Source organism: Eretmochelys imbricata, chromosome 1 (genome assembly GCF_965152235.1).
Source record: "Eretmochelys imbricata isolate rEreImb1 chromosome 1, rEreImb1.hap1, whole genome shotgun sequence".
In the NCBI taxonomy this organism is placed as follows: domain Eukaryota; kingdom Metazoa; phylum Chordata; order Testudines; family Cheloniidae; genus Eretmochelys; species Eretmochelys imbricata.
The window spans coordinates 100,736,023-100,760,690 of record NC_135572.1 but is presented as its reverse complement, the minus strand read 5'-3'; the positions used below and the strand labels follow the sequence as shown (position 1 = coordinate 100,760,690).

At 41.9% G+C, this 24,668-nt stretch overlaps 1 protein-coding gene across 1 annotated transcript in view; it reads right to left on the bottom strand.

Moving 5' to 3' along the window:
• UBAC2 (UBA domain containing 2) overlaps positions 1 to 16,978 on the bottom strand; it is a 164,423-nt gene extending 147,445 nt beyond the window's left edge. The window contains exon 1 of the mRNA XM_077812978.1: positions 16,762 to 16,978. Coding sequence (XP_077669104.1) covers positions 16,762 to 16,792 — 31 coding nt within the window. The 5' untranslated portion in view covers positions 16,793 to 16,978. The remainder of the gene's footprint in view (positions 1 to 16,761) is intronic.
• Positions 16,979 to 24,668: the final 7,690 nt, after the last annotated feature.

The following is a 24,668-nucleotide window of genomic DNA, read 5'->3' as shown; positions in this document are numbered from 1 at the left end:
AGTGGCTGTCACATTAGGTTATTAACGAAATAATATAAATGATGGCAAGGATGGCACTAAGACGAATTGTGCAAAAGATAAAGTCTTCAAAGTTTTATGCCATTGTAATGGATGAGACTACCAATTTGTCAAGAAAAGAACAAGTAAGTTTTTCTTTAAGGTTCTTTTCTAGTGAAGACTGGGAGATTTATGAGTTTATTGGGTTTTACCAAACTGTTGCAATGGATACTGCTTCTCTTTTCAAAATTGTGGAAGATACACTTCTCAGGTGTGATTTGTCCTTTCTGAATGCCTGGGGCAGTGTTACAACGGAGCCAGTAATGTGTCTGGCAAATCTACTTGGGTCCAAGCCAGAGTGAAGGATCGAGAGCCGAGAGTGGAATTTGTGCACTGTACTGCACATTCCCTTCACCTTGCCACGCAGGATGCCCTGCATAATATTCAAGAATGTCATGATATGTTTTTGAAGGTGAAAGATCTCATCAATGCCTTCAGGGAGTCACCAAAGTGTATGGCAGCTTTCACAGCAAAGGGGAGCCTTCTTTATGACCATTGTGCCCAACAAGATGGACACTAAGGATCAGTAGCATTAAATCACTGCTCCACAACTATGAGGCCATGATGAACTGCCTAAAGGAATTTAGTTACTCTTCCGATGAATTTGGATCAAAATGTAATGGATTCTCGAAGCAACTTCAATCTTTTTCAACGTACTTTACAATAACAGTTCTTGTGAAAGCCATGGATCCTGTAGAAGAAGTTAATGCAAAAATTCAAAGCCCAAACATGTCATTGGCAAGTGTTATGAAGAAAGTTGGCCAGTTGCAAGAGGTGTTGAGTGGGATGGGCACCGACTAATCATACAATCACTTCTGGGAAACAACAGTAGAGAAGGCAAGAAATCTTTATTTAGATGATCCTACACTCCTGAGAAAATGCTAGCCACTGAGATGGCTCGACCATGGAAGCCTTCCCTCACACCTTCAATGACCCAAAGAGTATTTTCATCGAATATATGTCGGGATCATTGATGCTTGCAAAGCTGTCATTGAACAGAGGTTTTCAACAGAAAGCTTTATATTCACAGTAAAATTGGAGAAGCATATAACTGATGCAGCAAATGGCTCGAAATAGGACATTGTCCCAATAGAAATGTTGAGTGATATTTGCAGATCGAGAAATTGCCAGCTTAATTCGGTGAGCGAAGTGAAGCAATTTCTGAAACAAAACAAAGGCTTGAGTGACATATTGTCAGAAGCTACAATTCTCCTGAAAATATTCTACACAATTCTGACTACAACCTGCACCGTTGGGCAATCATTCAGTTGCCTACGCAGACTGAAAAATTATTTGCGAACGACAATGTGACAAGAACGTCTAAATTACTTGGCATTTCTGCACATTCATAAGAACTCTACCTCTGAATTGGACATTGCAAGTCTCCTGGATGACTTCATTTCAGGAACCAAATAACAACAAAAAGTGTTTGCTGCTTCCTGAAGAACATCGCAAAAGAAGGGGCTATATTTGTTTTAGTTTTAGAAAGTATTTTCTTTTGAGGGTTATTGATCCAAGAGTGCTTGGTTCTTTCCGTATTCAAAAGAGTATTAATTTATATTTGATATTCTTAGTTAAATAAATTTTTCTTATGATAGTAATATTATGCAATAAAGGGAAACTGTTAAACGCTTACTGTTTCCAGTCCATTTTTACACTATTTTAAAAAATATATATTGGCTTACAAGGTTGGGGTGGGGGGAGGCTTAAGACTTGTTCTGGGCACCACAAAAAATTATACAAACCTGCCACCCCTGGATGCAAGGATAACCTTTGGTCTAACTCATTTTTGCCCAGAAGGGATTACAAACATCAGAGATGATGCTCAGAGGTCTTGAAGCACAATAGCACTCCCACAGTCCCACTCAAATTCCTTCAAACATCAGGTCAGAGCAGCATTGTAGTCACGGCTTACACATTGAGATGAAGAAGGAGAAACTGCAGCCAAATATTTGGTAGGATCACTAAACATAAGCTTCCCAGAAATGAATGGGCTCTTCAGAGAGCATCTTCCCCACTTTTTTTTCCAAGCAGAAAGATAAATTTCCGTTCCCCTCCTCTCCACTCCCAACTGTAATTTAAATGCAACACAAAAAACATCCATGTTACTATTCCAGAAGATAGTCGCACATCATACAATTCAGTATAGGAAACTCCACTAGTCTCCATGTCATAATGGAAACTAATTTTAAAAATTTAGTTTCCACTGCCTTTAATAGTCATTTTTACCCATTTTTATATTTAAACTGTGAAAAATTTTTACACAGTTACAATGAATCACAGAGAAATTATCACACTTTACTCATTAAAAGTTCCATGATATTCTAACTATCCCCAAGCAGCACAAGTATAATTGGCTACCATATGCTTGGGGTTCTCATTCGGACTGTGGAAGAAAGGGAAACCACTGAAAGTTTTCCTTGGAATGAATCTACTTTTCTAGTCTCCCTAAAACAAAACTCTGAAAGTATTTCATTTCTGAGTAAAATTTACACACACACACACACACACACACACACACACAAACCAGGGACATAAATCAAAACATTTCTGCCAAAAACAAAAGAAACTGTGAAATAGGCAGTGAAGCACTGAAGTCTGGATGAAAAACTCCAGATCAGCGTAAGTCCACTGAATTTTACACTAACCTAAGCATCAGGGCCTTACCCTTCATAAAAATAGTAAGAGAGCTTTGTTGACACACACTGGATCAATGAAATACTCCACTAGTCAGACAGGAATATGGCTTCAAGATCCGGTTCAGAACTGAAATTACTCAGAGATGGCTAATGACTTTCCAGAATTTGTTCAAGACAGTAGAAGTGTCCTACTATTATTAAAGGGATGGCATAAGACATAAAAGACATCATTCCTACAGACCCTGCAAAAACTAAACCTATCGCTGGCACAAAATATTACATGGCCAACTGAAATACCCTGGTTCAGAAAGTGACTCCTGCTCCCAGTTCCTTAGCTTCAGGCATACAGCATAGTCACACTACAAGAATACAGGTTTCAGAGTAGCAGCCATGTCAGTCTGTATCCGCAAAAAGAAAAGTAGAACTTGCAGCACCTTAGAGACTAACCAAGTTATTTGAGCATAAGCTTTCGTGAGCTACAGCTCACTTCATCAGATGCATGCAGTGAAAAATACAGTGGGGAGATTTTATATACAAAGAGAACATGAAACAGTGGGTGTTACCATACACACTGTAACGAGAGTGATCAGGTAAATTGAGCTATTACCAGCAGGAGAGGAAAAAAACACCTTTTGTAGTGATAATCAAGATGGGCCATTTCCAGCAGTTGACAAGAACATGTGAGGAACAGTGGGGGGGGGGGGGAATAAACATGGGGAAATAGTTTTACTTTGTGTAATGACACATCCACTCCCAGTCTTTATTCAAGCCTAATTTAATGGTGTCCAGTTTGCAAATTAATTCCAATTCAGCAGTCTCTCATTGGAGTCTGTTTTTGAAGTTTTTTTGTTGAAGAATTGAGACTTTTAGGTCTGTAATCGAGTGACCAGAGAGAATGAAGTGTTCTCCGACTGGTTTTTGAATGTTACAATTCTTGATGTCTGATTTGTGTCCATTTGTGTCTGATCTGTGTCCAGCTCTTGTCCCCTAATGCCCTTATTCTACTTGTGCTACATTGATAACATCTTCATCATCTGGACCCATGGAAAAGAAGTCCTTGAGGAATTCCACCATGATTTCAACAATTTCCATCCCACCATCAACTTCAGCCTGGACCAGTCCACACAAGAGAGCCACTTCCAGGACACTATAGTGCTAATAAGCGATCGTCACATAAACACCACCCTATACCAGAAACCTACTGACAACTATACTTGCGTACATGCCTCCAGCTTTCATCCAGACCATACCACATGATCCATTTCTACAGGCAAGCTCTACGATACAACCACATTTGCTCCAACCCCTCAGACAGAGACTAAACACCTACAAGATCTCTATCAAGCGTTCTTACAACTACAGTACCCACTGGCTGAAGTGAAGAAACAGACTGACAGAGCCAGATTACCCAGAAGTTACCTACTACAGGACAGGGCCAACAGAGAAAGTAACAGAAAGCCACTAGCCATCACCTTCAGCCCCCAACTAAAACTTCTCCAGCGCATCAGCAAGGATCTACAACCTATCCTGAAGGACGACCCATCACTCTTACAGATCTTGGGAGACAGGCCAGTCCTTGCCCACAGACAGCCCCCCAACCTGAAGCAAATACTCACCAGCAACCACGCACCCAGGAACCTATCCTTGCAACAAAGCCTGTTGCCAACTGTGTCCACATATCTATTCAGGGGACACCATCATAGGGCCTAATCACATCAGCCACGCTATCAGAGGCTTGTTCACCTGCACATCTACCAATGTGATATATGCCATCATGTGCCAGCAATGCCCCTCTGCCATGTACATTGGCCAAACTGGACAGTCTCTACGTAAAAGAATCGATGGACACAAATCAGACGTCAAGAATTATAACATTCAAAAACCAGTCGGAGAACACTTCAATCTCTCTGGTCACTTGATTACAGACCTAAAAGTCGTAATTCTTCAACAAAAAAACTTCAAAAACAGACTCCAACGAGAGACTGCAGAAATGGAATTCTCGTCAACTGCTGGAAATGGCCCACCTTGATTATCACTGCAAAAGGTTTTTTTCTCTCCTGCTGGTAATAGCTCACCTTACCTGATCACTCTCGTTACAGTGTGTATTGTAACACCCATTGTTTCATGTTCTCTGTGTATATAAAATCTCTCCACTGTATTTTCCACTGCATGCATCTGATGAAGTGAGCTGTAGCTCACGAAAGCTTATGCTCAAATAAATTTGTTAGTTTCTAAGGTGCCACAAGTACTCCTTTTCTTTTTACAAGAATACAGGTGCTGCTGGTGTCACCACTTTACAGCATATTTTGATGACTGATTTACTATAGTGTTGGCAAATGCAAACAGTGAGAAGTGACACAGTTGCAACAGTTTTTTTCAGCCAAAGTTTGTGAATTAACTGTAAATGTGGGGAGCAGCATAGTGACCTAATGGTTAACATGTGCACTATCATGTCAGACATCTAGGTTACATCCTGCTCTTGTGTTCCCCAGGTCAGAAGGGCTTGGAAGTAGAGCTGTCTGAAATTTGGGAATTTTGGTTCACAGGGAATTTCCGTATTTAATAATATGCTTTTATTCCAATTTTGGAACAAAAGCAAATTTACCAAAAATGTCCTGGAAAACCAGATATCCCCAAACTTTTCATTTAAGAAACACTGAAATATTCTGTTCCTGAAATAAATTGTAAAACTGACATTCTTGACCATTTCAGGGCTGCTAAACACTGAATAGCAGAGGTGGAACTGGCAGAAATGTCAATTTCACAGCTGGCAGGCTCCCTTAACCCTACCAGCTCCCACCTGGAGGTGTGGACCCTGGAACACTGACAGGTTTCCAACAGAAACCTGCCTATGATTTTGTGAAAGTTTTGTCAAATTTGTAACAGATCTGGCAAAACATTTTACTATAACTCTGGATACAATTTTGTGACAGTAAAATTAGGCAAAATTCACAGAACAGTCATAGTAAAAATGTACAAAATCAGGGTATGGTCAAGGCGACCAAAAAATGTGTAACAATTTAACAATAAAGTATTATAGTGTAACGAAGAGGCATTGACACTGACCCACAGGCTGGGTGGCCCACTGAGATGAGTCCCAGGGTGGAGGTGGCACTCCCTCCCCTTGCCCTGCCTCCTGAGGCTGAAGCCAAACCAAAGAACTCGCGGACATCTCTTAAAGATATGGAATCTGTGACCTCCATGAGAAAATTGTATCCATAACTATAACGAATGGGCATTTTCCAACTATACTATGTTTCACTGGAAAATTTCTGACCAGCTCTACTTGGGAGTGCTGCAGAGGCAACAGATTTGGCTCCTGAAGAGGTGATCATTTTTAACCATTTTTAAAAAGATACTGCTAAGCTTAGAAGCAAGTCCCCTCCCATTTGTTCCTTGTTTAGAAAGATGTAGACTACAACCAAGGCTACCAAGTGGCAGGATTAAATTGGTAAGGAGCTGAAGGAGACACAGCATTTTATTTTTAAAATAATTTTTTCAATGGAAAATGGAACAGAGCTAAAGTCAGCCAACACACAGAAACTCATCTAGGCATCCCCCTCTGTCTCCAACCACAGAACATATCATTTTCTTACTATTCGCATACACTGCAGGAAACATGGGGTCTAACATGTTCCACACTAGCTTCCTGGTACTACTGAACAAAATATGAAGTAATATTAAACCAAGCAATAACCTAATGCTTTAGGTTTAGGACGATTTTATTACTTGCATAACTGCCTGTCAGTATGCATACTACACTACAGCTTGGTGTGTGTTGTGCAAATAGCAAAGCACAACAATCTATTCTTGCTGTGGGGATTTTTAGCAGCCTGGTAGCATACATGTCAGAGCACTACAGGCCTCACTCGGGGGTAAGTGCAGGTGATGTTCCAGTAGGAACCCTTAGGAAAAGGTTCAAAGGATGGTAACATCTGGCAACACCAGAAATATCTGAAACTTTTAGCAACAGATCCTATTAGGATCTTAGGAACCCCTTTATCAAATGATCCCAAATTTGACCCACTAACCTTACTCAAGGCCCCAGTGGTGCACAACCATTTTCAAGACAATCACAATACTCACATGGATTTCTTGAAAAAATGGCTCTTACACAGAAAGCTTGGCTCCACCCTAACTATAGTGTGACAAGAACTGCCCCATTATACAGTAACAAAATAAGTTCAGGTAGACCTACAATCACCATTTCCTTACCTTACACTACTCCTGGTCTAGATATTTGAAAATGCAACCTCTCAGTACCTGGCAGTCAAGGTAAATTAATTAAACAACTGAACACTTCTTAGGGATGGAATCAACTGATCTCTTTTAGGAAATGTACTCAAGCTCTTCAAAAAGAAAAGGAGTACTTGTGGCACCTTAGAGACTAACCAATTTATCTGAGCATAAGCTTTCGTGAGCTACAGCTCACTTCATCGGATGCATACTGTGGAAAGTGTAGAAGATCTTTTATACACACAAAGCATGAAAAAATACCTCCTCCCACCCCACTCTCCTGCTAGTAATAGCTTATCTAAAGTGACCACTCTCCTTACAATGTGTATGATAATCAAGGTGGGCCACTTCCAGCACAAATCCAGGGTTTAACAAGAATGTCTGAGGACGGGGGAGGGAGGGGGGTAGGAAAAAACAAGGGGAAATAGGTTAACTTGCATGACTTAACCACTCCCAGCCTCTATTCAAGCCTAAGTTAATTGTATCCAATTTGCAAATGAATTCCAATTCAACAGTTTCTCGCTGGAGTCTGGATTTGAAGTTTTTTTGTTGTAATATCGCAACTTTCATGTCTGTAATCGCGTGACCAGAGAGATTGAAGTGTTCTCCGACTGGTTTATGAATGCTATAATTCTTGACATCTGATTTGTGTCCATTGATTCTTTTACGTAGAGACTATCCAGTTTGACCAATGTACATGGCAGAGGGGCATTGCTGGCACATGATGGCATATATTACATTGGTGGACAAGCAGGTGAACGAGCCTCTGATAGTGTGGCTGATGTGATTAGGCCCTGTGATGGTGTCCCCTGAATAGATATGTGGGCACAGTTGGCAACAGGCTTTGTTGCAAGGATAGGTTCCTGGGTTAGTGGTTCTGTTGTGTTGGTATGTGGTTGCTGGTGAGTATTTGCTTCAGGTTGGGGGGCTGTCTGTGGGCAAGGACTGGCCTGTCTCCCAAGATTTGAGAGAGTGTTGGGTCATCCTTCAGGATAGGTTGTAGATCCTTAATAATGCGTTGGAGGGGTTTTAGTTGGGGGCTGAAGGTGACGGCTAGTGGCGTTCTGTTATTTTCTTTGTTAGGCCTGTCCTATCGTAGGTGACTTCTGGGTAATCTTCTGGCTCTATCAATCTGTTTCTTCGCTTCCGCAGGTGGGTATTGTAGTTGTAAGAATGCTTCATAGAGATCTTGTAGGTGTTTGTCTCTGTCTGAGGGGCTGGAGCAAATGCGGTTGTATCGTAGAGCTTGGCTGTAGACGATGGATCGTGTGATGTGGTCAGGGTGAAAGCTGGAGGCATGTAGGTAGGAATAGCGGTCAGCAGGTTTCTGGTATAGGGTGGTGTTTATGTGACCATCGTTTATTAGCACTGTAGTGTCCAGGAAGTGGATCTCTTGTGTGGACTGGACCAGGCTGAGGTTGATGGTGGGATGGAAATTGTTGAAATCATGGTGGAATTCCTCAAGGGCTTCTTTTCCATGGGTCCAGATGATGAAGATGTCATCAATATAGCGCAAGTAGAGTAGGGGCTTTAGGGGACGAGAGCTGAGGAAGCGTTGTTCTAAGTCAGCCATAAAAATGTTGGCATACTGTGGGGCCATGCGGGTACCCATGGCAGTGCCACTGATCTGAAGGTATACATTGTCCCCAAATGTAAAATAGTTATGGGTAAGGACAAAGTCACAAAGTTCAGCCACGAGGTTAGCCGTGACATTATCAGGGATAGTGTTCTTGACACCTTGTAGTCCATCTTTGTGTGGAATGTTGGTGGAGAGGGCTTCTACATCCATAGTCGCCAGGATGGTGTTATCAGGAAGATCACCGATGGATTGTAGTTTCCTCAGGAAGTCAGTGGTGTCTCGAAGGTAGCTGGGAGTGCTGGTAGCATAGGGCCTGGGGAGGGAGTCTACATAGCCAGACAATCCTGCTGTCAGGGTGCCAATGCCTGAGACAATGGGGCGCCCAGGATTTCCAGGTTTATGGATCTTGGGTAGTAGATAGAATATCCCAAGCTCTTCAGTTTACCCACCAGAAATGTCTGAGACATTCGTAATGCTCTCAGCAAGAGATACTCCCAAATTTTAACTGCTTTTCCTTTCGTATCACCAAGAAAACCTATAGAATCTACATCCAAAGCTTACTTGGAAACAGCATGTGGGCAGCTTACAGTCCAGCAGCAACTGCCAATTCAAATTAAAACTCATCATTATCTCCTCTTCTTCATGACTGAATAAATATTTGGAGTGTCCACTAGTAGTTTAACTTTTAATAGAGCATTTATTTTGTTATGTTTTATTTGAATTTTATTATTTTTAAATTACATTTTGTTAGGCACCCAGAGGCTTTGGGATGTGAAATTCAATATAAATAAGAACTATTTATGAGTGCCATTCCCATGAACATTTAAAATGATAGGAATAAATACAAAGATCAAGCATCCTCCTTAAAGCACAGATAATCAACAATCCACAGGGCAAGTCTTCAATTTAGATTTAAAACAATGAACTTAGACAGACATATGAATGTAATCTTCATTTGTTTTAAATGGATATTAATTTCTCCATTCCACCACATGTGATGGTTTTCCGTAACAACTCTTTTCCTTTCATTAAAAGTTTGATATTGTGATTACGTTATTCTATATGACCAGGGCTTATGTTGGGGAAAAAATTACTTTTTAAAGCATGCTACTTTCTAAAAATCTAATTCCCTTCATGCTCTCCCTATGATTTACAGCACAATTTTGTCTGATATTTAGTTATCAAACACTGCTGCTAGAGAATGCAGAGGCTGCAGCATGTGAACTTGGAGGGACAAGGGTGGGAGGGATGGGGAAAAAAAGAGGCACTATTAAGATAAAGGTCAAAAGTAAGCCTGAATAAGGCATGGATTAAAAACTTTAATCTATACATTATGTAAAAATAAGAGGGTCGAGGATTCTTGGGCTGTATTTTCACTTTAGAGCTTTACATAAGCTACTTCACCCATGTTATATGTTGTCTACAGATATCATGGATGGAATTACAGCCTTATAAATGCAGTCTCCTGTTATTTATTCTGTTTTACTCTAAATTAGTTAAGGAAAAAGAAAGGATTTAAAATACAAGGAACATGCATATTAGTGTTTTAATCTAAAAGGAATCACTCAGTTATCTAATATTGTAGATGAGAGAACAGTTTAAAGTAATCAATTCATAAGCGCTAATTACCTCTAGCAAGAGTCATTGATTATCTTCCTGTCACTATCACAGAAATGAATAAAAAAATTGTAGCACAGAGCAACCACTTAGATTTACAGGGGGAACATATTTGAAACATATTTCAAATAATTATTAAATCATTACATTATACATTATTTATACAGATTCTAACATGATTTAAAAGAACACGTGAATGAGCCAACACTATATTTGAGTGTGTCATTTGAGTGTGACACTGGCCCCTTTCAGACTGGTCAGCTGACTCTCACACTTGCCCCGGTTGGACTACAAGAGAAGGCACCTGGGCAAATCATGCCTGACAGTCAGTCAGGAAAGGGTCAGAGGGAGTAGACAAGGGGCTCTCACTACTTGCTCCCTGGACATAGGGAGACAGGTTAGAAGCCAGGAGGCCTGGGTAGTGGGAACAGGAGCAGAAGAAGCTGGAAGTCCCCACGGATGGGGGGCCTGGGAACCTGTTGGAAGAACAGGATCTCCAGGGAGTGAGCACTGGGAGGCAATGTTTCTCAGTTAACACACTATGGGGGAATCCTATAATAGGCCCCAAAGCAGAAGGAATTGAGAGAAGCAAAAGGGAAAATCCCCTAAGAACTACAGCCCCAAGGGGGCTGAGGAACTGTGTTTGTGAGGTTTCAGAGCGGTCGCCATGTTAGTCTGTATCAGCAGAAAGAAAAGGAGGACTTGTGGCACCTTAGAGACTAACAAATTTATTTGAGCATAAACTTTTATGGGCTAAAGCCCACTTCATCAGACGCATGCAGTGGAAAATACAGTAGGAGTAGGAAGACATATATATATATATATATATATATATATATTACAGACAACATGAAAAATGGGGGTTGCCATACCAACTCTTAACGAGACCAATCGATTAAGGTGGGCTATTATCAGCAGGAGAAAAAAAACTTTTGTAGTGATAATAAGGATGGCCCGTTTCAAACAGTTGACAAGAAGGTGTGAGTAACAGTAGGGGGAAAATTAGTATGGGGAAATGGTTTTTAGTTACTGTAATGACTCATCCACTCCCAGACTTTATTCAAGCCTAATTTAATGGTGTCGAGTTTGCAGATTAATTCCAGTTCTGCTGTTTCTCATTGGAGTCTCTTTTTGAAGTTTTTTTGTTGAATAATTGAGACTTAAATCTGTAATTGAGTGTCCAGGGAGGTTGAAGGGTTCTCCGACTCGTTTTTGAATGTTATAATTCTTGAAGTCTGATTTGTGTCCATTTATTCTTTTGTGTAGAGACTGTCTGGTTTGGCCAATGTACATGGCAGAGGGGCATTGCTGGCTCATGTGAGGGGTTTTACCTACATTTGAGAAATGAAGTGCCTGGAAAAGACTTTGGGTGTAGCAGTGGGTCCTTTGTGGGGAATGGCCAGAACCTTACAGTGTGGTTTTTAGAACATTTTCTAGACTCCTATTGACACAAGAAAATAGATTGGAAAGAACTGGTATAATAGGTTCTCTAGATCAGGAATCGGCAACCTTTGGCACATGGCCCATTAGGGAAATCCGCTGGCGGGCTGTGACGGTTTGTTTACCTGCAGCGTCCGCAGGATTGGTCGATTGCAGCTCCTGCTGGCCACAATTCGCCGTTCCAGGTCAATGGGGGCTGTGGGAAGCAGCATGGGCAGAGGGATGTGCTGAAACAGCAAACTGCAGTCAACGGGAGCTGCGATTGGCCGAACCTGCGGTCGCTGCAGGTAAACAAACCGTCCTGGCCCGCCAGAGGATTTTCCTGATGGGCCGTGTGCTAAAGGTTGCCAATCCCTGATCTAAACCAAACAGAACAGCCATGTTACCAAACTGTTAGAACCCTAGTCTTTTTATGCCATGCGTACACTTGGAATTAAAAAAAAAAATTCTCACCATTGATAACTCTAAACTAGAGAAGGCTCCAGCAGCTCCTGACATTTTTACCACTGTGTCTATACCTTTACTGCACTAGAGATGTCACTGATGTGAATTTTTTTCTCTAAAAATCTCAATTGTATGCATGGCCATAAAAAGATAAAGGTGACAACATAATTTGATAAAATAGTAATACATGGTTTAGTCTCATCTACACAGGCAACTCCAAAACATTAGGGAACTACCACATTCCTAAACTGACAGAATTTGTAATGTGGATTTGCCTTTAATATGTGAATAGTGTCATAGGCATAACATTCAATTTTTGGTTCAGAATGTCTTTTCATTATAACCCCCTGTTTTCATTCACTTGCTACTTTCCCAGAAAGTTAGTTCTGAGTCTAACATATTCTCAGTCCAAGATTATCTTAGCTTTTGAAAGTCAGAAGGAATTTTATTCATTGGGTTTAAAGTTATTCACCCATATGAGTGTTTTCACTAGCAGATGCACTTCTAATGTGCTCTTTAAAAATGTTTTTACTTCATCAGATAACTAATAGCTGTGCATTAAAAACTTCAGCATTGCAGTATTGGTTAAAGATAACTATTTTTTGCTTTAGACGATTTCAAACAGAAATTTAACCTTATATTGTTGTGACAAAGGCAAGAACATCACCATCAGCAATCACAAGCACTGAATAGTTTTTTGTAAAGCCTTGTCTACTGTAGAAAGCTATACTGGCAAAGATTTCTAGAGGAGACTCAGCTTATAACAACAAAAGAGTTGTTTTGCTATGCCCTCAAAATTACATAAAATAAATGACTAAAACCTTTTCTTTGACAGTATAAACTGCATCTATACTAGGGCTTTTGCTAGCATAGCTATGTCAGTTAGAAGTGTGATTTCTTTCACACTCCTAACCAACTATGCCAGCAAAATTTTTAAGTGTAGACCAGCCCTAAATCAATAGCCTAACGTGCACCATCTAAGAAAAACGTATGTGCATACTGCTGCTCTTAATTTAACTCAGATTAGGAAGTACATAAAATGTGTGTGTGCATATATATACACACATACACATATGCATACAAAGAAGGTATGTGCATACACACAAGTACATGTGAAGGCTCTCCTTGTCTGCCCTCCATCTGTGATTTGCAACTTCAATTTTTTCAATAAGTAAAGCAGTAAGAGAATCATCGGGGGGAAAAATTCCCCCACACCCTGCAGTGCCAGTTTACTGAGCCTAGATATTCTGTATTTCGAATAAACCGCAATACTTATCTGCTCACACTAAGGGCTTGTCTTCATTAAAAAACTTGTGTATCATTTAACAGGGTTGTAAAGAATCCAGTTAGATGACACAGTCCTGACCATAATTTGCTCTGGTCTACATTGAGTGTAATGTCATAATCCACATTGTGTCAGCTAATTGAACTCTTTACTGTCATTTTAAACACAGTTAATTTTTTGTAACGTACATCTTCTCTGAGCTTGTTTAAAATAACACATCAACTTGACGTGGTGTTGCGGCAATTTTGGTGCCAAAATATTAAGAGAGACGAGGTGGGTGAGATAGTATCTTTTCTTGGACCAGCTTCTGTTGGTGAAAGAGACTTTCAAGAAAAGCTCTGTGTAAGTTTGTAAGCTTGTCTCTCTCACCAACAGAAGCTGATCCAATAAGAGATATTACCTCATCCACCTTGTCTCTCTAACATCAACTTGACATCTAGTCACTTTAACTTTTTTAAAGACTACATTTATGCCTAAATTACACTAGTTTTTATAACAGTTTCCTATTTTCAAAAATATTTTTCTATTCCTTATTACCTGAAAGACCCACACAAACAAGAGGGGAACTTGCCTAGTCAGGGCAACAGACTCTTTATTGGTGGACTCCTGAACCCATGTACAGTCAGTTGCAAGGTCGGAAATAGCTGATATTTCACAGGAGGAAACTGTAGAACCAATTGTACAAAGTGCAGTCAAATGCACACTGAAACTGAGAGACCTGCCCCCTCTAATTTCACAGAATCATAGAACCGGAAGGGACCTTGAGAGGTCATCTAGTCCTGTCCCCTGCACTCAAGGCTGGACTAAGTATTATCTAGACCAGAGGTGGCCAACTATGGCCTGCAGGACTGGCCTGCCCAGCCCCTGAGCTCCCGGCTGAGGAGGCTAGCCCCCGGCCCCTCCCCCACAGCGATGCCACCACGCTGCCAGCGCTCTGGCCTGCCGCTCCTGCCGGGCAGCGCAGGTGGCATGGCTGGCTCTGGCAGGGCTACAAGCTCCTGCTGCTCTGAGCAGGATGGTAAGAGGGCGGGGGGGCATTGGATAAGGGGCAAAAGGTCCCGGGGGGAAGTCGAGACAGGGAGCAGTTGGATAGGTGTGGGAGTCCCCGGGGCAGGGGGACTGTCAGGGGGCAGGGGTGTGGACGGGGGTCGGGGCAGTCAGGGGACAGGGAGGGTTGGATAGGGGGTGGAGTCCCAGGGGGCAGATAGGGGGTCCCGGGAGGGGGTGGTCAGGGGACAAGGAGCAGGGGCGGTCGTATGGGTCAGCGGTTCTGGGGGGGTCAGTCAGGGGACAGGGAAGTGGGAGGGGATGAATAGGGGGCAGGGGGCAGGCTGTTTGGGGAGGCACATCTGTCCCTACCCAGCCCTCCATACAGTTTCGCAAACCTGATGTAGCCCTCGAGGCAAAAAGATTGCTCACCTCTGATCTAGACCATCCCTGACAGGTACTTATCCAACCTGCTCTTAAAAATCCCCAGTGATGGAGATTCCACAGCCTTCCTAGGCAATTTATTCCAGTGCTTAACCTCTGAAGCCAGAACAAGAAGCAATGGGCTTAAATTGCAGCAAGAGCGGTTTAGGTTGGACCTGAGGAAAAACTTCCTAACTGTCAGGGTGGTTAAGAAGAACAATTTTTCTCCCTCTTCCTTATAACAACCTTTTATGTACTTGAAAACTGTAATCATGTGCCCTCTCAGTCTTCTCTTCTCCAGACCAAACAAACCCAGTTTTTTCAATCTTCCGTCACGGGTCATGTTCTCTAGACCTTTAATCATTTTTATTGCTCTTCTCTGGACTTTCTTCAATTTGTCCACATCTTTCCTGAAATGTGGCGCCCAGAACTGGACAAAATACTCCAGCTGAGGCCTAATCAGTGTGGAGTAGAGCGGAAGAATTACTTCTTGTGGCTTGCTTACAATACTCCTGCTAATACATCCCAGAATGATGTTTGCTTTTTTTGCAACAGCGTTACACTGTTGACTCATATTTAGCTTGTGATCCACTAGGACCCCCAGATCCCTTTCAACAGTACTCCTTCCTAGGCAGTCATTTCCCATTTTGTATGTGTGGCAACTAACTATTCCTTCCTAAGTGGAGTACTTTGCATTTTTCCTTATTAAATTTCATCTTATTTACTTCAGACCATTTCTCCAGTTTGTCCAGATCATTTTGAATTTTAAATCCTATCCTCCAAAGCACTTGCAACCCCTCCCAGCTTGGTATCATCTGCAAACTTTATAAGTATACTATGACATTATCTAAATCATGATGAAGATATTGAACAGAACCAGACCCAGAATCAATCCCTGCGGGACTCCACTCCTTAGGCCCTTCCATCATAACTGTGAACCACTGATAACTACTCTCTGGGAACAATTTTCCAATCACCTTACAGTAGCTCCATCTAGGTTGTATTTTACTAGTTTGTTTGAGACGGTCATGCGAGACAGTATCAAAAGCCTTACTAAAATCAAGATATACAACATCTACCACTTCCCCACTATCCACAATGCTTGTTACCCTATCAAAGAAAGCTATCAGGTTAGTTTGACATGATTTGTTCTTGACAAATCCATGCTCACTGTTATTTATCACCTTATTATCTTCTAGGTGTTTGCAAATTGATTACTTAATTATTTATTCCATTATCTTTCCGGGTACTGACGTTAAGCTGACTGGTCTGTAATTCCCCCAGGGTTGTCCTTATTTCCCTTTTTATAGATAGGCACTATATATATTTTCCAGTCTTCTGGAATCTCTCCTGTCTTCCATGACTTTTCAAAGATAATTGCTAATGGCTCAGATATCTCCTCAGTCAGCTCCTTGTCAACTCTGAACAACAGTAAGTTACTTTATTTGCAGAAAGAAGTGTGGGGTTTTTTTTTGTTTTTTGTAAGTTGAAAGTCCCTTTACATGAAGCTGAAATGTGGCTGCAAAAGTAGTCTATAACCAGCTTGTCTGGCATATATAGATCCAGGCTAAGCCATGGGTCACCCAGTGTTTTAAGATCACGTCAATACTAGATGGGAGCTAGTTTTCCTAGCATAGGCGTTATTGTGATACAGATGGTGGGTAACACACAATTAATTTCAGTAAGAGGAAGGAGGGGGGGAGGGGGAAACGGAGAACTAGATTAGGACAATTAAACCAAACTGTGCTCCGCTTTCAAAGCAGCATCTCTGCGGGGAGAAGAGAGGAGGCTGTTTCCACTGATGCTGGTGCTGCGAGGGGAAGCACGGGTGATCGCGCACACAGAGTGAAACCCGGCTCCAGTGCCCACGGCAGGGACAAGACGCAGAGCGGAGCGGAAAGGCCCCCAAGCGGAGGCGCCTTCTCTAGACGCCCCAGAAGCTCCCGCCTGCCCCTGTCTCCTGGGGGCCGGGGCTCGCGGCGCCTCCCCTCCCCCCCGGAACGCGGACACTGCCCGAGCAACCGCCCCTCGGGCCAGGGGCTCCCGATACTTACACAGCCCGTTGGAGCCGGTGCTGGGGAACATGGTCCCGGGGTTGGAGGCGGGAGAAGAAGGGGGGGGCGGGGGCAGCGGCGACGACGGCGACCGGCCCAGCCCGCCGGGGAGTCTCCTAAGAAGCCCCAGGAGGTCGGAGCCAGCCCGAGGAGGCTCGGCGGGTCCCGGGGACGAGCTGTAAGGCGGCCGGGATGGGCCAAACCGGGCCGTCCGTGAATCCCCAGCGCCCTCTTCCGGTCCCGCCGCCTCCCCGCAGGCCGCCTGAGGCGGAGAGGGCGGGAGCCGCCGTCGCTCCCGCTGCCGCCGATCTCGCCCTGCTCCCCGGCCCGCGCACTGGGGTTACGCTCCTGAATTGCCCCTGCCCTGGGGCTACTTCCCCGCCTTACTAACCGTTGGGTCTGTGACCTTCCCCTGCGCTGTGCGGACCCAACGCCCAGCCACTCCCCGAGGGGGACGAGTTCCCGGCTGCTGCCCCTGCCGTAGGCACCCTTGCTTTGGGCGGGGGGGCGGCGGCTTTTAGAGGCTCCGGCAAGCTGGCTGTAACTGTACTTAATGTATTAGACAACAGAAGTGTGCACGGACGAAGGCCCCATCCTGCAAAGGCTACACAGGTGCCTAACTTAATGCACTGTGACTAGCCCTACTGAAGTCAAATTAAGTTCTCACAGGATCAGAGCCTGAAGTTGGAAAGATATTTACATATGGAATAGGCCTCTTTTAAACTTAAAAAGACAGTGGTTGGTAAGAGCCTAGTTTGTGGTACTTCAAAAGAGGAAGTAAATTGTTCATGGTGCCACCCTGCTAACTTCATCCTTGGGCTTTTCATAAATGAAAAAATGAAGGATGCAATAATACCCTTTGTAATTTACCACATAATATAAAATTTGATTTTTAAAAATCAGTTCCCCATTCAAATGCCTATAATAAATAGAAAATACTTAATAAAACTACTTGCTTTATCACTTCAATAAATAAACAGTGGATAGTTGTCTGTAATTGCAAACATGCGCATGCACATTTGAATGCTGGACTTTATGCGGTATGCCCAGATGTCTTCCCTGTTTTAGTTTGCTGACAGCAAAGTAGAATTGTACAAAAGTCCTGTTCCCTGTCATCAAACACACTGAGTTATGTTCTGGTGTTCATGCTTCCCATTGTAATCAACATATAAGTCAAATATTTCGCCTATCAGCCTTGATAGCCTTTTCATAGTATGGTAAGTAAGTGAGAAAAAGTGTTTCATAGTTAGCTTTGAAAAATGAGAGGACAAAGATGATAATACAGGCATAAGTAGAAATTTGTTGTTGTTGATAGAGGCTGACACACCAAGCCAGATCTGTTACTTCCTTAATGGACACAAATAATCTGGTGAAGTTGTTTGCTAAATAAACTGGAAAATGCTGTTGTCTTTATTTGTTTTGTTGCTGAATGTACTGGAACTAAGAAGAAGTATATCTAAGAAATTGTTTGATTTCAGCAGAATTGTATTTTTACAGCTTAGTATCTTTGGTACAGGGGATTCTTTTTGATCCCCAAAGCAGACTAAATACAGCCCTAAACTGAATTAATTGCTGTTTCAACTATTTTTTTCAGTTCTTCTGATTTGCAATATAAAAATTGTAGCAACCTGCATGGAGCTTGGAAGGAGGAGTACAAGGTGCAGAATAAAAAAGTTTGGAGGAGGTACCAGGACTTCATTCTGTATGCACATGGCTGAAACATTAGCTGTGGTTGCAGCATCTCTGCAAATAGTTCTCTTAATATAGAGCCAGTTTCCTTTTACAAGCATGGAACTTTTTCTTGTCATTACCCAGCACATGGTACATGAAACAGGAGGGTTCATGAAGAATTACTTAACCTTTACATCTGCCTGAGAATTATGCAGATTAGTACTCACAGACCTGAAAAAATACAGAAAAAAATAGATTTTTGAAATTTTGAGATTATTTCACTGCACCCATAAAGGACCAGATTATTAATATATGGGTTTGGGCTTTCCATTATAATGCTTCATCCTTGATGCACATTCTACAAGAAAATATTTTCTTTAATTCTGTCATTCTCAAGATGAATCTTATTAAAATAATACAGTTAAAATTAACATTTGTAATTGTCTCATTTGAAGCTGAGGCAATTACAACACTGCAGACTTTTGTAACCAATTTCATTCAGACTTGGTATCACCAAAAAGCTGATATTTTTATGACACCAAGTTTGAATGAAGTTGCCAAGTGGTTGTGGAAATACTACTCGTGTTAGAATGGCCCTAGGTAATTATTTAACATAAAGAAGTTATTGTATCAGACTTCTATCAGACTTTTCTACTGGTTACAGTCCGCCATATTGCAATTTTCAGAGGCTGGAGAGTAAGTTAGGATATGTCTACTCTGCAAATAAAAACCGGCAGTTCATTGCAGTATAGACTTCCAGGCTTGAGCTGCAGCCTGAGCTGTGAGCCCCTCCCACCTCGCATAGTCCTAAAACCTGGGCTCCAGCCTGAGCTGGGAAGTCTACACTGCAATTAAACATTCCCTTAGCCTGAGCCCTGCGAGCTTGAGTCAGCTGGCCTGGGTCAGCCATGGGTGTAGAGTGTAGATATATCCTTAGAGGTCTGAGAACAAGACTTATGCTGTGATCAATGTACACATATGTATCCGACTGATGGAGATGGTAGAAAGGGAGCAAGAAAGTGTGGGTTTGTGTGCGCAATAAAAATGGAAACCTGTGTGTTATATTAGCATGTCACTATAAAGCACTGAGAATGGATCTCATCTGGTACAGCACAAAATACCCACTAATCAAAAACTTAAAATGTTTCAAGATAATATATTTTCAAATACTACCAAATTTAGAAATTTAGACCATAATATTAGATACATTTCTTAAATTTTCCTATAAGATACTGAACTAGCTGTAAATAACTAAAGTTTGAAAGCAGTCATGGGAAGACTCTATAAAAAGTTAAAGACTGTGCATCTTATGCTGCCAAAATATTGTAAAATGGCCTTAATGAAAATGAGATTATAGCCTGAAATCTTCGCAATACCTGTATGGAATGGGGTAGAGAATACTACATTGCTGCACTAAATAAAAACATCTGTTTTTATTTCTCTGTAAGGAGTTGCAGTATGGAGAGACAAGAGAAACTCCAATTTGGGGCTTACAGTTCTGATAACAGAGACTTCAGGCTCAGTTTTGAAGGTTCCCTAGACTGTTGCTCCTGCAAGGTAGGCATGTGGAGAGAAACTTTTCTTTCACCAGACAATTTTGATGTGTGGCAAATGATTCTTAACATTCAGTTCGGGAGTTGGATGGAAATCAATACAATTACGTCTCTGAAGGATTTAAGCCTGTGTTTTGTTGAACAGGAATGGACGTAAGCAAGTACTTAAGTGATTTGCTGATTGGGGCCTTATTTATTATAATCTACAAGCAAAGTGAAATAGCATTAGTAATGGTGCTGGCACATAATATACCAAACTCCTCCACAGTGGTCAATATTGCCACCTTAAAAGCTAGAGACTCCCCCAGGTGTCACAAGTTGCCTTTTGACCCATTTGCCATTATTTAAGGTTGTTGTGTAATTCTGTAAACATATTACTGAATCTTTAAAATATGTTATAGCACACTTGTATGAAAAATGTTGTATTTCTGAATTATTATGCCATCCTTTTTTTGGCTTTAGATCAGTAGATATAAGAAGCACATTTTGCTCAAGAGAAAACTACACACATATATGGTGTAAAATAACTCTGTGGAAGTTTCCTTACAGAAATAATAAATTATTTCACCTGAAACTGGAAGAGGACTATCTTTTGAGGGCTATACTTATATAGTTAAAGCAGCACATTCCTCCTACCTTCAGAGTAGCAGCCTTGTTAGTCTGTGTTCGCAAAAAGAAAAGGAGTACTAGTGGCACCTCAAATAAATTGGTTAGTCTCTAAGGTGCCACTAGTAGTCCTCCTAGTGTGGCCAGAGTTATATTGGTATAAAGTATCAGAGGGGTAGCCGTGTTAGTCTGTATCCACAAAAACAATGAGGAGTCCAGTGGCACCTTAAAGACTAACAGATTTATTTGGGCATAAGCTTTTGTGGGTAAAAAGCCCCACTTCTTCAGATGCATGGAGTGAAAATTACAGATGCAGGCATAAATATACTGACACATGAAGAGAAGGGAGTTACCTTACAAGTGGAGAACCAGTGTTAATAAGGCCAATTCAGTCAGGATGGATGTAGTCCACTCCCAATAATTGATGAGGACGTGTCAATACCAAGAGAGGGAAAATTACTTTTGTAGTGAGCCAGTCACTCCCAGTCCCTATTCAAGCCCAAATTAATGGGGTTAAATCTGCAAATGAATTTTAACTCCGCAGTTTCTCTTTGAAGTCTGTTTTGAAGTCTCTCCTCAGATCCTACGCTACCTAGCTATCTTCGAGACACCACCGACTTCCTGAGAAAATCACAATGCATTGGTGATCTTCCTGAAAACACCATCCTGGCCACCATGGATATAGAAGCTCTTTACACCAATATTCCACGTGAGGATAGACTACAGAGCTGTCAGGAACAGTATCACTGATGAGGCCACGGCACACCTGGTGGCTGAGCTTTGTGACTTTGTCCTCACTTACAACCATTTCAGATCTGGGGATAACTTATACCTTCAAGTCAGTGGCACTGCTATGGGTAACAGCATGGCCCCACAAAATGCCAACATTTTTATGGCTGACTTAGAACAAAGCTTCCTCATCTCTCGTCCCCTAGCATCCCTCCTCTACTTGCGCTACATTGATGACATCTTCGTCATATGGACCCACAGGAAGGAGGCCCTTGAAGAATTCCTCCTGGATTTCAACAATTTCCACCCCACCATCAACCTCAGCCTGGACCAGTCCACACAAGAGATCCACTTCCTGGACACTATAGTGCAAATAAGTGATGGACACATAAACACCTCCCTATACCGGAAACCTACTGACCGCCATACTTACCTACATGCCTCCAGCTTCCATCCAGGACACATCACATGATCCATTGTCTACAGCCAAGCCCTAAGATACAACTGAATTTGGTCCGAAGTCCCCTACTACAGGACAGGCCCAACAAGGAAAATAACAGAACACCACCGGCCATGACGTACAGCCCCCAACTAAAACCTCTCCGGCACATCATCAACGATCTACAACCTATCCTGGAAAATGATCCCTCACTCTCACAGACCTTGGGAGGCAGGCCAGTCCTCACTTACAGACAGCCCCCTCACCCTGAAGCAAATACTCACCAGCAACTACATACCACTCCACAGAAACACTAACCCAGAAACCAATCCCTGTAACAAACCCCGTTGCCTACTCTGTCCCCATATCTACTCTAGGGATACCATCAGAGGACACAACCACATGAGCCAAACCATCAGGGGCTCATTCACCTACACATCTACTAATGTGATATATGCCATCATGTGCCAGCAGTGCCCGTCTGCCAGTTTCATTGGCCAAACTGGAGACTGGACATACATAAAAGAATAAATGGACACAAATCAGACATCAGGAATGGTAACATACAAAAGCCAGTAGGAGAACACTTCAATCTCCCTGGACATTCAATAACAGATTTAAAAGTAGCCATCCTTCAGCAGAAAAAATTCAAAAAGAGACTTCAAAGAGAAACTGCAGAGCTACAATGCGTTTGCAAACTTAGCATCATTAATGTGGGCTTGAATAGGGACTGGGAGTGGTTGGCTCACTACAAAAGCAATTTTCCCTCTCTTGGTATTGACACCTCCTCAGCAACTATTGGGAGTGGATCACATCCACCCTGACTGAACTGGCCTTATTAACACTGATTCTCCACTTGTAAGGTAACTCCCTTCTCTTCATGTGTCAGTATATTTATGCCTGCATCTGTAATTTTCACTCCATGCATCTGAAGAAGTGGGGTTTTTTACCCACAAAAGCTTATGCCCAAATAAATCTGTTAGTCTTTAAGGTGCCACCGGACTCCTCATTGGTTTGTACCAGCATAGCTATTCCCATATGGGAAAGGAAGTAACTATACTGGTCCGTTTCAGTAAAAAAATAAAATAAAAAAAACACCCATATATCCCTAACCAACGTAGTTATACAGGTAAAATTTTCAATTGTAGACCAAGCCATAGTGGTAATTTAGACTTTGCATGTAGATACCCTGGTGATGGGAGACTATTAAAAAGCCTAGCTAGATAATCTTTCTCTCTTGAGTTTTGTGGTGTTGTATGATCACATATGAATTAAGCAGATATTCTACATTATTTAAATGTAAAGTATTGTCCACTTTGGAATTAAATTAGATGGCTGAAATTATTGGACTTAACACTTCTCTTGGAATTGATCCCAGAACAGGAAAGCTAGTACTTATCTGCTAAGCCACTCAGTACAAGCTTAAAGGGGTTTGTCACTGCCCATGTGTCAGTTTAAATTTAATCATTTACGTATTATATTTAGCTAGTGTGAACAATTTGGTAGATTCAGAATAAACATTTAAATTACCGTATCCCCAAAAAATGTAATTAGAAAGTATATTGTTAACCCTTCTAACATGGCTAGCTGAACATTTTCTAGCTTGTTTTTCCCTTACATATGCAATGTTTTTAAACCAAGTGTAAATACTAAAACATCTAAGCTCTAAGGGCCAGTTCAGCTATCCCTGCTGTACATCACAGAGGATTAAAAAAAATAAAAGTCTCTGTGCTAACACCATATGATTGGAGCTCTGCGCATGTGTGGGGGTGGGGGAACATTTGTGCAGGTGAATGCTGTGAGCAGCTGTCTCGAATCCCATGATTCCCTCCAAGAACAGCAGATTTCTGAGAAGAAATCCATGCCAGAGCTAATGCTTCAAAAAGCATGATCACCTCCCACTATGGTTTCAAACACTCATTCCCAGTTGGAAAAGGTGTGATGGAGAAAGGATGTATTTTACAACTACAGGGCAGAAATCCATGGTAACTGAGCTTGCTGCCAGAAGTTGTAGGAAATTAGGGAAAAAGATGAAAGTCAGGCTCTCTACATGGATGTTCACTGGGTGGGAGTCAAGCAGAGGACAAAAATTCGGATCACTTGTGCACAATTGTGGACAATTGTGGAGCCCAGCAAGGAAATATAGTTGTCTCCATGTCTGAGTTGTGGTATCATTCTCTCACAGAAATTGAATGGAAATATTATTGCTGCTGTGATTGTCTGAAGCAAAGGTTCTCAACTTGGTGTTCGAACTAAAACTCTAATGCAAAATCCTAACAGTGATCTCATGTGGTTTATGTCAGCTATCTCAACAGATCAGCACATCTGACTGACACACATTCCAGGCATTTGGGGCATTATTTTGCCTTACCAGGGAGGAGGTCAGTGTTTAGGTTTTGCATTAGAGTGCAAGTTTGATAAAGTTGGGGTAGATATTGCTTTTAAGTATCTGTTGGAGATGAAAGAAAGCCTTATGGAGCATTGGCAGGTGTTTTTGATAGTGTTGTGGGAAACATGAAAGGAGAAAAGTATGCACAAGTCTTCCCCTTAAATTCTTATGTTTGTGCTTGTAAAGTTCTGCATAGAGTTGGTGTGCCCTGCCACAACCTTTACTGTCACCAAACATGGCTTTTGTTTGTTAATTTCCTAATTTTTTTTTTTATAAAGCGTTGGGGTAGCTCAGTGGATAACTCCTCAGAGTCAGGGAGAAAGGGAGCTGTGCCTCCCTGGGAATCAGAGAGAGAAACTACTATAGCCGATCCTGACTATGTCAACCCTTCTGAAATGTGTGAGAGGCTGTGGCCTGCCTCAGTAAATTCTCAGTGTGTCTATAACATTTTATCACCATTTAAAACAAGAGCATCAAGAACAATCCTCCAAGTTTAGCAATGACAACATAACCTCTCAGT